The sequence below is a fragment of the Labrus bergylta genome, chromosome 8 (assembly GCF_963930695.1).
Source record: "Labrus bergylta chromosome 8, fLabBer1.1, whole genome shotgun sequence".
Classification (NCBI taxonomy): domain Eukaryota; kingdom Metazoa; phylum Chordata; class Actinopteri; order Labriformes; family Labridae; genus Labrus; species Labrus bergylta.
The window spans coordinates 5,319,753-5,336,114 of record NC_089202.1 but is presented as its reverse complement, the minus strand read 5'-3'; the positions used below and the strand labels follow the sequence as shown (position 1 = coordinate 5,336,114).

Sequence of the window (16,362 nt, the reverse complement as noted above, 5' to 3'; positions counted from 1 at the left end):
AGCTTCTTGGAGACTTGAGTACGTCTAAAAGCAGCAGTAGAAAAAAATGTTTGACAAAATGTTTAGTAAAGACGATCTGATCACTTTTGTTCAAATCACAAACTGTTTAAATGATTGAAGTCTAAACTGTGCCCTTGATAGAAATTCATTCAGTTACAATAGTTCTTAGTTGTTAAAGACTTTCCATGATTACAGAAGAGCCTTTGGGAATTTTGGCAAGACTTCTCTCGTCTTCTGGTGCCTTTTATCTGCTTCGGTCTCAGCAGCCAGATATCCCATGCAGGGAGGCATGTTCTCTATCTCTTAGCCCAATCATATTCACTTCAATCTGAACTTGTGTGGCTAATTAGTTTCCTGAGTAATTCAAACCGTGACAGCAGGAGTGACACAAACAACAAATAAACAATGCCAAAAAACAAACTGTTCCAATCAGCTAAATCAACCCTGTTAATGACTACAGGTTGTTCCTACATAAACACTTACTTTCCATGCTCTTTTTAATGAAGCGTCTTGTTAGGCATGGGATATCGACTACCTTTCATATGTTTTCATGTCAAATAACAAAGTGAAGCGCTCCTCGGTCTAACAAAAAATGTTTTAACCGAGGGGCAGTATAGCTGCAAAAACATTGATCTAATCACTGAAATCAATACACAGCAAAATAAGCACCCTTAAAAAACACGTTTGTGTTAGCAGTGTTCACGTTGGCTATCTTCTGAGCCAATGTGAAGCAAGATGCAAGCCCAGACAGGGAGCCTGGCAGCCCCTACCACCTGTGTTGGGCAGAGAGTGAGCAGATTGGCATGCAGAAGCAGGACAGCCAGAAGGAAGCACTGTGTGGTTTTAGAAAATACTTCCAAGTGCAAATTACCCACATTGATGTTTCACTTTGATCTAAAGTTGACATGTTATCACCAAATATGTGTTCAAAATGAAAACATTCAGACAGATTCAATGCACTGTTTCAAAAGTCAAGACGGGTCAGGTTTATTAATGGAGCACATTTAAAACGAAGCGTGTTGAGCTAAGAGCCGTACAACCAAGGCGAGCAGGAAATTACAATTAAACCATAACAAAAGACTAAGAGCACCCAAATCCAGAATGAAACAACTACATAAATAAATAGCATGTTTAAAAGAAAGAAGAGCATAGATAAAACCTGAGCAGCTTGACACTAAACAATATCATTGTCTCGCGACGGGCCAAGCTCAAATTAGATCAACTGTCATTAAGAAAAAAAACAAATCAGTCTTCTGCAGCAACTTAAAGGTGTCAAGAGACTGAGCAGTTCTTATTTGGATAAGTCAACTATTCCACAACTGTTACACTACAGAAGCTCAACACGATAAGGAGCAGCAGTTCCATTTCAAACCTTGAAATGATCAATCAAGTTTTAAAATCAAATTGTACAATCGGACAGTAAGCCAACAAAGACTAGCTAACACAGGTGTAATGCTGTCATGTTTTGTGGTCCTGATTAGCAGGCATGCTGCACAAGCTGGAGATGCCACAGAGATGACTGATCTAAACCTGGATAAGATGAATTACAGAAGTCAAGCCAGGATGTGATGAAGTTATAGATCACGCTCTTAAAGACATATGGACAGAGAGAGGACGTAACCTTAGGTAAGATTCTTAGCTGGAAAAAGCAGGTCTTAGGAATGTTTGTCAACAATTGATAATAATAAACTCCAGCTCTCTAAATACTGTTCATGCACTGATTTCTTACCCAAATCAAAATACAATCCTGGCTACATTTTTAGCACATGGTTCCCTAAAAATGAGTGCTTCATTCTAGGACATATTACCCCGAAATATTGGCTGGGTGCTTTACATTATTTCTTTCTCTAAATGTATGTATCTATTTATCTTGCAACGGTTGGAAAGAACAGAAGGACATGGGTAGATCAAACAATGTGGCACGAAAGAAAGGAAAAGAAGAGGTAGTTATACGCACATCACGTAGGTGCAGGGCGGTGCAAAAACAGCAAAACTGAGGAAGAAGACAGGTCCGCACATTTGCTCAAATGTCGCAAAAAAAGATTTTAATGATCACAACGTTTTCGAGCAGAGGTGTTCTTCAGGTGATCATTTTGAGAGGAACCAGGGATTATGAAGAGAATAAAAAAAAGAACTTAAGAAACAGTGGAAAAAGAGGAAACTGTCAAGAGAAGGGCTGAGGCAGCTCTGTCACCTGCAGTGACTCAGAAAAGAAGGGAGTGGAAAACGAGAGAAAAGAGGGAAAGTAGTGGAGGGTGAATGCAGAGAAAGAGCGGGCTAATTTTGTTTCTACCTTCAGGATACCTTGTCGTGCTGCTGAACACTAGTGACACAGGCTGAATATCAAACACACTCACCAAAAGTGGTACTGAGCGACGCTTAGTTTGATATAATCCCTCCTTACGAGTCAAACAGGCAACCCAATCTTGCTTTATAAGCCTGTGAATTGCACCGAGCCACACTCCATCAGTTGTTTAACCAAGTGGCATTTACAATTTGCTGAGGTTTTTTTTTCCCCCTGTTCACTTCTTTCTGAGTCAGATCTGACCAAATTAATCACACTACTTTTCACAACATGGGATTAGACTCAAAATAAAAGAAGAGTTTCAGGCGTCATCATTTGCTTCAAGTTTTTTTTGACCTGTCTTTGTACTCCTCTCCTTGATGTCATGTCCACCTCTCATGACAAAATATCTGGATTTCTCCGACTAGCTGTCGCTCTGCTCTACTTTCCAGCCAGCTGTTTGAAACTCGCTCGCTGAACTTCGTGCAGTGTGCCTGTCCGTTTGCATGTGGTCGTAAAATAGGAGCAGCTGCCCACAGCTTTGTTTTTTATGATAGCGGTTGAGTGTATGAAAAATTGAAGACAATCCTAAGTAAACCCGTATGAGAATAGACAGGTGCAGGGCAGAACATGCGAGTTTGAAAGGAGAAAGAAATTTTCAAAAAACGCCTACACGCTGTCAAAACTTGAGAGTGCAGTGACATTTTCAATAATGATACACCGTGTGTTGACTGAGTGCAGAGGTTGCTAGAAGCCAACGGGAGTCAACCATATGGTCCAACACGCTAAGACAATGCGCTTGAGCTGCAGAAATAGGTGTCGCTACTCGGCGGGACTGGGAGCAGAAATGCTCGTGCAAAGATCTCAAATTGAAGTTTCTGCAAACGTAGCTTCAGACTTCATAATAAAAAAAATTAAATGTACCGTTGCTTCAATTAATTCTCTTAAAAGAACAAATATTTCCTGGAAAATATCACAACCCCCTCACTTAAATCAATCCATAAAATCATTGGAGTCATATCAGAGCAGGAGGGTCACACTTACTACCACACAAGCCTGTGGTTATTGTACCATATGCAGCCATTGTGAAAAATCAGTGCGTGTCACTGTGTCAGGATATTTCTTCCTGTTGTGATATCACTGCCATCACAACAAAAGAAGAGGACGCAAGCACATTATTAACATGCTACTTGCGTGCCTCCAGTGTAGAAAAGTCCTAAAAAATAACGGTGTGTACCTCAACACATCGCTCCCCCCTACTTTCTGGAAATGATACAAGGACAGAGTATGCAAGGACATAGGAAATAGGATGGTTCAGCCAAGGTTTTATCGGAGGCCGACTCTGCTGCATGTGCTCCATTACTCTCCTTCCATATCTTTTCCTCACTTCTATTGGTCACACTTGCTGCCATCAACTGTCCTGCAAGTGCAGCTCCACAGTGGCACCTGTTGATAAAAAAGCAGCATAGCAGAGACACACAGACGTGCTCTCTCAAAAACACACACACAAAACCCAAAAACAACACAGTCACGAATCCACCAATTCTGTCCATCTTAGAGAGATAGATTGAAGGAGGGTAATAATTTCACTCCGAGAGGCCTCTAGCAGGGAGTGAGTCAGTGTGAGGCGATACAGGTATACAAACACTGACACACAGACAACTGGCAGTTCAGAGAAACACGAGAGCAGAGAGAGATGTAGCTACACGTGCAGACCCTGGCAGCTCAACGTGTATCGAGTGTCTGATTGGGGTTGAAACGAGTTTGCGCTCTGCCGAGTCTTTCCAGCCCCAAATCTCAGGCTTTATGTAACGATTAGCTGATGCGTATCAGAAAGTCAATACAGTATTCAGAGATCGGGCTTCACAGATAGAAAAAAAAGAAGATTCGACCTAATTCAGAGAGAACTAAATTGTGTAAGTGTATGAACTTTGTTTTTCAGTGTTAATGAAGCATTCAAATATAATGTATGTATACTGATGGTTTACAATCAGTAGACTTAAGTTCTAATTCAATTTAAGTTTTGTATCACAGACGTTTATCACCAGCATCTGCCCCTCATGAGGACAAAAAAAAAAAAAAAAAAAAACTTATTCCGTGGGTAATTTTTTTTTTTTTGTATGTCACTTCCAAAAAAGTTGGTATTGGTGACTCATACTGCACCTGTGGACATATACTGATTTTGAATTTTATGGAACACCTTGTTCAGGTGTATGTTCCTCCCTCAATGGGCCATAAAATAGTTTGTGTCTCAATGTTCTTGCATTGGGCACCACTGACAACAATTAACAATGACAAGACCCTTACTAGGTTCCCATTTTAAAGGAAATATGTAAATCATGTGTTTAATGAGTTATCACTTTGCCAGTAGTTGATGAGAACTTCGAACCATTTTATCTTTATATGCATCCCAACATCTAAACCTGGGAAACTTAGTCAGAGCCTCATGTCTCTCTCTGTTCGTACAGATCATCAATAGAGATCATGCGTCTGCTTTCAAGTCCAACTCACACTGTAATAAAGACCGGCTTCCAGGCCAACATCAGCACAGATGAAGCAGCGAGCGTTTCAACAGCGAGCATGAGAGAGCGAGAGAGAGGAAGAAAAGAGAGAGAGGAGGATGGTGGTCTGGCTGGTCAGCTGTATGCGTGGGAAGACAATTCAGGCTGAAGTAGGAGAGAACAGATCGACCAAATGTACAGACAGAAAATCCACTTTACAAGTTGGAGCGGGATCATTTTGTGCAACATTTATTCTTACTTTTGTTTCCCATGATTTTGATTTAGTGAATAAATTCCTGAGTGTAGAATGAAGTCATTTCTGCAAACACACTTTGTAAACAGAGACAGGAGCATCCTGTAGACCGCAGAGATGTCTACTTTTTAACTGTACTCTTCACAATTTTGAAATCTTTCCAACAACAAACACAACACACAACATGGATGACTCCGCAAGAAATTATCATGTTGACTTTAGTTCAGTAGTGACAGATTTTCAACAGATATTCAACGACTATGACATTTTGCGAAGCCTCGTTAAAGCGCTGTACATTTTTTTTTAAGATTCCACAGCGAGGCTCTGCTCGCTGAAAACCTTGTTAACTTAAGGAGAATGACAGAGGGGAAATTTTGCACATCAAGAGTCAACAACACAACAAGCCATGAAGCTCAGCAGCACAAACACACGCAGAGTGAGTTGACACTAACGACCTTCAGTCCCCAATGGTGCTTGTGTGTCGAGGAGAATTTCTGACAGTTGCTTGTTAGCAGAGGACGCCTGTTAGAGAAGAATTCTCTCCCTCTCCTCCGTTTCCCACATCTGCTTACCTTCCCATCCCACTGCTTGGCTCGCAGCTGATTCTGTTGCGATAACAAGGAAACGAGTAGCAACAAGGCTTGATAATGCGCAAGCTAAGGTCAGAGGACATGGCATCCTTTGATATAAAAGCTGATGGGATGTGGGAGGAGATCGGAAAAGCGTGTGTGTGTGTGTGGATGAGGACCAAATCAAATCCAGTGCACGTTCGCACCACCCACCTGTAACACAAACACCGTAGCCGTTCCTTTACCGCACCACTGCCCTAACACATCAACCCTGGAACTGACAGCGTAGGACACACAGCACCTAGTTAGCTTAGTTAAAAGTCGGCGGTGTCCTTAACACCCTGCCTGAGGACGTCTTACTCCTTACTTAAAACAAACACCGACATTCAGAGCTCTGTTGATATGATTGTCCTCTGGCTCCTCCTAGCCTTGACAGTCGACCCTGTTTGTGGAATCTTAGAGGACTAGGGACGGTTTGCCCCTCCAGCATCCCTCTCGGAAACACATCCAATGAACCAACACACAAGCTAGCACTACACTGATTCCAGTCAAATTCCTTAGTTTGAGAGGTTGGAGTTTTGTTTTTGTCTAAGACACAGCTTTTACTGAATTCATTTGAGGCAGTGTTTGAAATTCACTTTGCAGCTAAACTGTCAAGGACACGATCCAGTTTATTTCTACCAGCTGACTACTAAATGTTTTGTCTAAGCAAAACAATGCACTATCTACACAGAAATGCTTCCTTTTAAAATTTCTGTGCCGTTTTGTAGGCACGTACTCAGCCGATTAAAACTTGTGGATTCAAATATGCAAAACTCCATGGCCTTCAGTAGAAGCTAAATAACAAAAAGGCGTCCTTAATGAAGGTTTAGAACTGAAATCAAGCAAAGGTAAAAAAGTAAACCAAATTAAAAGCCATTGTTGCAGGAATGTCAATGAAGTTTCACTACATTTGTAACCTGACAAGTATTAATTTAAGTCTCTTTATTACTCTAGTCGAGTGCAGTGTGTGTATTTTCCAGGCTGAAGGAGAGGATCGATAGATTTCACAGAAAGGCAGCACTGCTCTCAGTTACCTTCATCAAAGTCGGCATCGTCCTCTGTGTGCTGGGGGAAGGGGAAGCAGTTGGTAATCTCCAGCCGGTCCTCGACTACGAGACCCAGCAGGACGCCCTGAACCACCTCGCTGCCCTGGCCCTCTTCCTGGTAGTGCTTGATAATCTTCAGCACCACCTGTGAAAAAAAAAGAAAAAAGAGAGACAGCTCTTTCACTGGAGTACTGCGACAGAATCGAGGAACAGAGACAGGAAAAGAGGCTTTGCCTTCTTTTCAATACCACTTTCTGGGAAAATGATTTCCTGAACCGGGGCTAATTTATTTATCGTGCCAATTGTCTGTGCATTCTGTAGCGGGAGCAGTTTTTGTTATTGTATTTGATCCTCCTTTGATTTGTGTTATTCAATTGGTTGTATCTGAGCTTGTCATGTAGATTTGTACTCATTAGTTTGTGTTGGGGTTGGTTTACTTGAGATGTTTCTGTTTTTTTTTCTAAAGCCCCTAAAGAGGTTTTAAGTACCTTTGCCTCTGATTTCCTTTCCAAGTTCTTTTGCACATGATGTTTAATCAAAGTACAAATACATACAACTCATATATACACACACATATATATATATATATATATACACCAAAGGGAAACAAATGTGGACATGAATCAAGCAATGTACACCTTAAACAGGATGAAAGGAAGGAAACTCATTTTTAACTTTACACCTAAGGAAAGCAACAGTGAGGCTGTAGTAAATATGTCCATGACAAACTGGAGAAGACAATAAATAAAACATTAAGAGTTGAGTAGGAAACTCTTTACAAACATGAAAAGAGTTGAAGCTCAGTGTGTGGTCGCTCACATTCAGCACACAGAATATTGATGCAGTGAATTTGCTCTGATGTGATGGATAGAAGGATAAACTTGACGTGCAGGAGACCAATCATTCAAAAATGTTCCCTCAGAGAGGAGTAGTTGTCTATTGACTGTGTTCAGCCTTTACAGGTGCTAATGCTTACATGGCTCAGCCCACCCTAAACTGGTGTACCACCTCCACTCTGCAAACCTATAAAGTCACTCTGCCTGCACATCTTGTGGGTGAAAGGAAAATGAAACACACTTCAGACATTTTCACAACATTGCCACAGGGACCCTTCACTCATGCTAATTGTTAATAAACTGGTATACACTCTTGCTCATTAAGTTTGTAAATATTAAATGTGCTTTATTCAACAACATCTTATATTGTATTTAACAAATGATTTGTATCTGCTCGCCTTACATAACTCCATTCTCCCAATGAAACTTGCACCCTGCACACACCTTCACTTTTCCCTGGAGGCTTATTGATGATGACGTGCATTGCAAAGATCATCCTAAACTCTGGGTTTTATTTGAATGTCAGACTTGAAAAATATAAAATGAGTTCCATTTTAGATAGAAAAGATCTGGAAATATACTTGGGCAGCCATAAACATACAATTTCTGTCATTTACAGAGTATAACACATTGCACTGTTTCTTTTATGTGTTCTCTGGTTGTGGACTCTAGATTAATATGTGATTTGCATTTACAGTTTTAATGTCACTCTGCTGTTCTTCATGTTTCAAAGGACACCTGCGTTTTCAACATTTCCCTCCTGATCCAAAATTAAATCAAAAAGCTTCTTTTTTTTTTCACTCACGACTAAATTCACACTTATTATTCTGAGGGTAACAGAAAGCTCCCTCTGGCTTAATCTGACTGCATCAATGTAATCTAAAAGCACAGTCATTATGCCCATGCCAGGATGCCCCAAACTAAAATGTACACCTGTGCTGAGTGGAAACGCATTACTTGTTTTTGTTAAACAAATTTGCCCTTTGAAATGTGTTTATTTTGAATGCTCATGTTGGGGTAATGGTGAGATTGGGATTCATTTGGCTGCTCTGGTCTTGTGTCAAGATGATGTCTCTAATGAATGAATAATAAACATGCATGTTTAAAATGAATGACTACTGGCAGTCTGTGGTAACATTAGCAGACTAGACAAACCACCACAGCTAAATTAGCTAAAGTTTATCAAATAACAGATTTTTAAAGCCAAACAATATTGTAGACTTCATCAAATCAGTAACAGTACATTCACCTATCAACCTTCATGGCTTACTGGGTTATAACATCAACTCAGTTGTGCACCAAGGTCATCAACAGCATATCTCTTAGCAACGCAAGCCTTCAAGTGTCAGTCAACCGCCCGCTGAGGCCTGAAGCGTGGACACCATTCCAACAAAATGTCAAAAATATTTTATCTGTATACAAAAAAATGTAAAGTAGCACGCTGACGCAGTAATATAATTCATATGTCCTTGCAGGTAAAGTGAGGAGAGGTCATACAGCACAAAACATGCAATCTGTAAGTCCACAACACTGAAACAGCCTCTACATCCATACTAAACTGCATAATAAATCCATGAGCACCTTTCTGCATTCCTCTCCAGATGCTCTTATATAATACATTGCCTTAAGACTTGTTAAGAGAGAATTCTGGGACAGTTCTCAGACAATCAGGGGCTGTGGCTGAGTGGTTAGTTAAGTGGTAGGCACCACCTGCAGGCTCCTAAAACGCTGCACCGCTGATCTGTAATGCGTACAAAAGGGTAGTTAGTATTCAGCACAGCTTAGCAATTTACGCCAGAGAGAGAGAAAGGAGACGGCTCACATAAAGAATAAAACCTGAATCTGGTGAAATCTCTTGAAAAATGCTCCCTTCATATTGTGGGAGGGTATATTTGGACTTGTAGTCTGGTATCCCGCTCGGCCGGGGCTTCATCTGAGCTGGGTGTCCATGCATCATCGTGTGTGGTTAATTTTTAATGCCAGATAAAAATGGGCCAATAGGACAAGCCTTCACATGATTGAGGAGCTGGATTCACCGACACCAAGGACACCAGACTCAAGCGTACACACATACACACACACGCTGAGACACACTGACCGGCACAATACAGAAAAGCAGCCAAGGCAAAGAGCGGAGAGAATAAGGCAGAGCGTGTGAATGAGCGGAAAGAGGATGTGAAGCTGGAAGCACAGTGTGTATGGGAGAGAGCATAAATCATGCTGATAACAGTGTGGGCAGGTCACAGCCCGAGGCATTAATAATACACACATACACACACATGGACAAAAGAACAGGGTGGTAGTCCTGGGGCCATGCTCAAAACAAAACACCCATCATCACCATGAGGAAGCTCTTACTTGTCTCACAAGCTCCTGCACACACACGTGCATACACACACACACATCTGTCCAGGGAGATGATTTATTTCAATAGAGTGCTGGACCTGTCATGCAACAAGTAAAAGGGCCAGGGGCGGGAGAGGAGGGACGATATGGGAGGGAGGGGGGAGAAAAACAAATCTCATTCCCTTCCCGCCTGCCTGCCTCAGCTTGTCTGACTGGGAGAGGAGGAAGGTCTGAGGAATAGGTCGGGGGGGGGGGAATGGTGTAAAGAGAGATGGTATGAAAATGTGAGAGTGAGAAATTGATGGGCAGAGTTGTGAAAAGGGGGGTAATGGAGGGAGAATATTAGAGAGAGATAATAAGCACAGAGGAAATGATGACAAAGAAAGGTGGCTAGGTGTGCACAAGGAGGGCAGACATGTAGAGCAATGACAGTGAGGCGGATACAGGGGGCTACAGTGGATGTCGTCAGAATCAGCAGTCCTGGGTGCTTTACAAAGACCCCTGCCACCCCCCCCCCCCCCCCTCCCCTTTGAGCTTTGGCTCCTTTTTTCTGCCAGCAAATAGCTTTTCTAGCCTCCCTCCATCAGTGAGAGCAGATAGCTCGGATACACAATGCTTTCAGCTATCTGACTCTTGGCAATCTGTTCATCACACACTTAAATAGCGTCCGTCTGGGATAGGAGGAGGTAAGAGATGGACTATTGGCCAAAAACAACACCGGGAAGGTCAAATAAATAAAGTTAAATTGCTGCAGGGCTTTAAGAAAAACTCCTGAATCTACAGAAATGCTTTAAAGAGAGGATCTGAAGCAGCGTCGGCATTAAAGGAAAAAAGGAAGGAAGGATGGAAGGAGGTTTCAGTGGATTTGTTCTGCAGGCTTCCTGATGCTGAGTAAATGCCATCAGGTATAGTAAGCAAAGCCTTCAAAGTCCTACGTGCATACACACACACACACACACACACACAGGTCTGTCTCCAGTCCTGTCTCTTCCTGCTACTTTCTCTCACACTCTCCTATACAGTTTTATTGATCTAGCTCACCACTAGCTAGCCCACTGAGCTCACCTCATGTGGAGAAGCCCAAGATTGATATGTGGACAGCGTATTATAAATCAACAAGCTTAAAATTGAATTGTGCAAAATCAATTGCGGTCCAAATCCCCCGTTGGCTGCCTTTAATTCTCATCATAAATCTTCTCCCTCACTCACACAAAAAGGGCCCATATTCCCCCCACTACGGGGTTCAAGTTATGAGAAAGAACGGCAAGAGAGACCATCCCATAATGAGTTTTATTTTTGTGCCGTTGATGTGGAGACAAACTCTACAAGCAGTGCTAGCGATGGCAGGCTCGATGGAGTAAACACTTTTTTAGATGAGGACCTAAGCAGGTCTTTGTCAAACATGTCAGGGATCAGCAATTACATTCATTTTCAGGACACTTGCTCCCCCTTGGCAAATCTATTTATCTTGCACGTGTGTGTGTGTGTGTGTGTGTGTGTGTGTGTGTGTGTGTGTGTGGGGGGGGGGGGGGGGGGTCAAAAAGTGCACCAGATGCTTAACTAGAAACCAAAGTTGGACGTTAACAACTCAAACACTCAGCTTAATCAGATAACAGAAACATTTTTGGATGGAATAAATGTTGAAGCCTCTGGCAACAAGATAGAAAGAAGATTCAATTCATCAAAAGACATTTCAGTGCTTTGTGCCAAAGATTGTCAGGCTATATAAAGTTTTTTTTTTAAACAATCATAGTAGCAAAAGATATGAAATGTTGAAGATATGCATCTCGCCCTGCACTCGCTATGAAAGAAATGGAAGAAGATTCTTGACTTTGGCTCACCAATTTTTCACAAGCACCTTCCTCCAATTCCTGAAGGGACCTGGATTGTTAAACTGTTGAGCTTAAGTAATTGGTGCTTTTGATGTACGGTAAGTGATAGTTTAAAAGATGAAGAATGTGTGTTGGTGTGACCTGATCAGTAAGATGACTGGGCTGGAGAGAAACTTTAAACCTACTCACAATCGTAAACAGAGTGGAGGTTCTTCCCTCGTAAATGATCTTGGAAACAGACTCAGAGTCTATGAGACCTGAAGAGGTGAGTTTTAATGACACCCGTCCACAGAGAGTCACTTTATACGAGTAATACTGCTCAATTTACTCTATAGTGCTCTGGTCAGATTTTATTTGGAACACTAATAATCACATTAAACATGATGGAACCTAATTTGGAACAGCGTACTTGCATAATAATACAACCTAAGTCAAACATACTCATTTTTATTCTCGCAAAGAAGTTATTAAAATGAGATTTTCATGAAAACTTATGATCCGCGCTGTTAACAGCAACACGACATTCAGTGAGTTTACATTTTGTTAATGCTTCCAGACACATCAGAGGCTCATATGTTGATTCAAATTGCTTTAGAGTGCTCAAGGGATTAACAGAAAACTATGTGGCAGTTCTTTAATTTCTTCCTATTGATGTGGGCCTCGCTGTTTACGATCCTCTCTCCTGATACAAAGCACAACTATGTTTCTCTAAAAAAAAAAACTGTTGGTTTAGCTTTTTAACACCTAAAGGATTCAATAGTTAAACATGGGATCCTTTGAAACATTTACAGAAATAATAATCTAATATATTTCCAACAGTTTTGACATTTTAGGTTTAATTGAACAAGAATTGAACATGAAAAAAAAAAAAAAAAAACTTTAGCTGCTTTTTTTTTTTCACGGTCAAACAAAAGAAAATTAGATTGTAGCTAAATGACTGGATGCACCCTGAACGCACCAGATAGAAAACACACAGAATGCAAACATTTTGAATGCCAATCTGTGCACAGTTTGCAAATCCATGCACTTTGAAGTTGCATTTGTGAGCTGGTAAGCCAGGAAGACTTTAAGTGATCTCGGGAAGAATTAACCACACTTACTGATACCTTAGCATGTCAGTAAATATACTTTTGATTCTGTAATGTGAAGATATTGAACAAACTAAGTGTTTCTTAATTGTACTGGACAAGTGGGAACATGCAGTCTCTACTCTAGGCTCCATGTTATCTCCTGTGACTGGATGTGTTACAGCAGATACGTGTCACATTATGTGGTGTGAACAACTTCCTGAGTAGCCCGGGCTTTAAGACCCGAGGCAAGTGGAAACGCTTCAGGGGGAGGAAGGGACTGTTCTGACACTGTTTTTTTTTTTGTTTTTTTACACATACACACTTGAAGAAACAAAGACAAAGGTCTGCCACTGCTAAACCAAAGTGTTAAAATCAAACAAGTTCAGATATCCGCCCTGCCTTCTTCATCCCCCAGAGCTCTACAATCACAATGCCGTGTCCTTTAAAAAGCACTCTGGCTGTTCCTTAATTCATGGTACATGAAAAGGACCCCTGTCTGACAAGCGTCATACGTCAGAATAATTGAATAAAGTCTTCCTCAAACGCAGAGGCAATTGTGTGATCTCTGTAGGTGTTTAATGGAACACGTCGCTGTGCAGCACTCCACTCCTGTGGCAACGTCAACCATTGAAACCTCTTCAAAAGCGAGGAAACAACCCAATTCTATTACACAGCCGTGGTGGTGCTGTCTGTGGGCAACCCTCCAGCTAAACCTCTGACAGACGGGTCATGACGCAACACAGCAGCAACTGCTGCATATCAATGCATTCAGGTGGAACGCACTCCACTACCTGAAATAGACACCTCTCCGTCTGAAACTCTAAACAGCTACTGGTTTTCATTTGACTGCAGTGATGAGAATGTTGAGTTGATAAGGCTGAGAGATGAATTAAGAAAATCTCATTACAGGTCTAAATAAGACATGTGGAGGTGAAATATTTAGACTCAAAAATTAGGGCCAGCGACTCCAGGGCAGCTTTAATGAGCAAGATAAAAGGAAGGCAGCAGCTGGCGAGTTAAAGTCCTGCTACAGCTTTCAGGCACGCCACACAAATAAGCTGCTTCGTGTCCAGTGCAGTTTAGAGCAAGAGGAGGGAGGAATGCATTGTGTGGCCGTGAAGCAAGTTTGTCCTCTGCTGTTTATACAGAGGTACTACACAAAAGATATTCTCCATGGCAACGGTCCCACAAACAAAATGTTAATGTTTCATATTTTCTGATAATCAACAGACACAATAATTATAGCAAGAGGAGAGACATCAGTACTAAGTTGGTTTCACAGAAAGCTAATACTGATGATCAACATCAAACTTTCTTTCCAAGTGGAATCTCTAAGATTCAGGTACACAGCTTTCTGAAGCGTTCAAGTACATCGCTTCTGAAACCCAAACAAAAAAGGAACATAGAGCAATTGTTGATGTGCAACTCCTGCTGTAAACACAGGTTGAAGCAGAAAAATCCCATATCAGGTTGTTTTTTAACTGACCAGACAAACACCAGACGATTAAGTGCCATTCATTTCAATATGACCTTATTCTGTATTTAGAAAGTAAGGGGTATGGTTAGGTGGAAGTTTATAAACAGGGTTAATATTACACACACTTTAAAGTTTCATATTTCTGATTATCTGTGTGAAGTTGAGTCTCAATTTCCTACCATGCTGATATTTGAACGCTCCCGACTTTTAACTATGGCCCTGAAGGGCACTTAAATGACATGTACTAATATTGTAACAGCAAGAAATGTTTCACAAATCTGGATGTTTTCATTTTCCCACCTTTCTGGATCCTCATCTACAAAAAGGTATGCTACTCCAGGTTTCTTCAAAACGAGGTAAGTGTTTATTCAAGTTTCAAAAAACCAGGATAAAATGTTTACAACATGTTTAAAGTGTAAAAGCAGAACATCAAAATCCCAATGACAACAATAATACTGGAGTGCACACACTAGTGCTGGACAATATGTCAAGTTTTTTAGATATATCGATATATTTTCAAACAAGATATAAGGTAAGACAACATCTTTAATATGGATATAGTTTATGTTGCATTAAAATAATGTTATAGAGGTGCCAGGTCACCTTTTTCTCATCTCACTGATGATGACTGACTGTCTGTCCCTCTTCACCCTGCTCCTCCTCTCTCTCTCTCTTTTACTGTATTTAAGAAACATTTGTATTTTATAATATCACTTTTTAAATTCACAAACAGGTAGTTTATTTTTACATGTGTTTTCACTGTTAATAAAATACATATTGATATATATTGAGTATCGCCATTCAGCTAATCAGTATCAAGATATGAGATTTGGTCCATATCACCACAGCCCTATCTCACACTATAGTGAAATCACTAATATTTATGTTAATTATCTTTAAACCCTTGAACCCACACATGCATCACTAATATTATCTACAGTTATATTGAGCAGGGAATGATGAATTCTGTTTACCACCACAAAGCAAGGGGCTTAGCATCTGAACCGTAATGCTGCTGAGACATGGATTATATACAAATGTCACATATTTATCATGACCCTTTTTTGATGCAAATAGAAACACTTGTAATGGAGGGAAGCAAAAATCCGCTCCCTGAAATATTCCATTGTGCGTCCTAAACAAAACAAAACCGGGACGTCCTGGTGTTGAAATCAAGCGCCTCTTTAATGTTATCTTAAGCACACTTTAAAGATAACCATTAGTTTGGAGTAAATATTACCTGTTCATCAGAAGTATATTTCGCAGAACGAAGACAGAATTAGATAGATCATTGGTTAAGCCTTAACAGATAACAATAAAAAGATGTTTCATCATATTGTCTGTCCGCCATGATGATGCTCACACAGAAGCTAACAAGTTAGCATCCAAACCTGATAACACTTAACAAGCTAACATATTCATTATGAAGCTCCAAAACACAGAGCTGACACTCACCAGTCCCTCAATCTGGATCTGTTTGACGGGAGAGTCCAAAGTGCCGCTTGTAGAAGCCATCACAGTGGTAGAAGCTGCGCTGGACTCTTTACGTGAAGCCATCTAAAAGCCGATACACGCGGAAAAGGGCAGACAATTTTCAGGGACGGACGCTTCCGGGAATGGTACGTCCGGTTATGTGTTCGACCAGAAACAAATACTTGTTTCAGTCTATTGTTACCCCAACACTTTTCCAGCTAGAACAATTCAAGTTAAAGGACATTTCGTATGGTGGCATCACAATTAGAAAATTGACTTTCTTAAACAATATTCTTCTACTTGGATAATTCCATATACACAAATCCAAGTACTTTAAATGAATACCCACATTTTGTACATTGTTTAATGAGTTTCTTATTAAGGGCCCTTAGGCTATGATAAATGGTAAAGCAACAAAGCTTCTCACTATTGTAGAATAATATTACTTACTATTATTTACAGATTTAATCTGTATGATTGTGTTAGAGATTTTAAATTGTCTATTTATTGGGGTTTTTTATGCTTTTGATGTCTTATGTGAAGCACTTGAAATGTGTTATATAAATAAACTTGCCTTGTCTAACTAGAAAAGCAAAAATTTCTAGTTATGTATTTATTTTGTTTATTCATTAT

General features: G+C 40.6%; 1 protein-coding gene across 1 annotated transcript in view; it reads right to left on the bottom strand.

Annotated features, from left to right (window-relative positions):
• LOC109997918 (eukaryotic translation initiation factor 3 subunit H) overlaps positions 1-15,869 on the bottom strand; it is a 58,121-nt gene extending 42,252 nt beyond the window's left edge. Inside the window, exons 1-2 of the mRNA XM_020652585.2 lie at positions 15,712-15,869; positions 6,684-6,840 (exon numbers count right to left, since the gene is read on the bottom strand). Coding sequence (XP_020508241.1) covers positions 6,684-6,840; positions 15,712-15,813 — 259 coding nt within the window. The 5' untranslated portion in view covers positions 15,814-15,869. The remainder of the gene's footprint in view (positions 1-6,683; positions 6,841-15,711) is intronic.
• Positions 15,870-16,362: the final 493 nt, after the last annotated feature.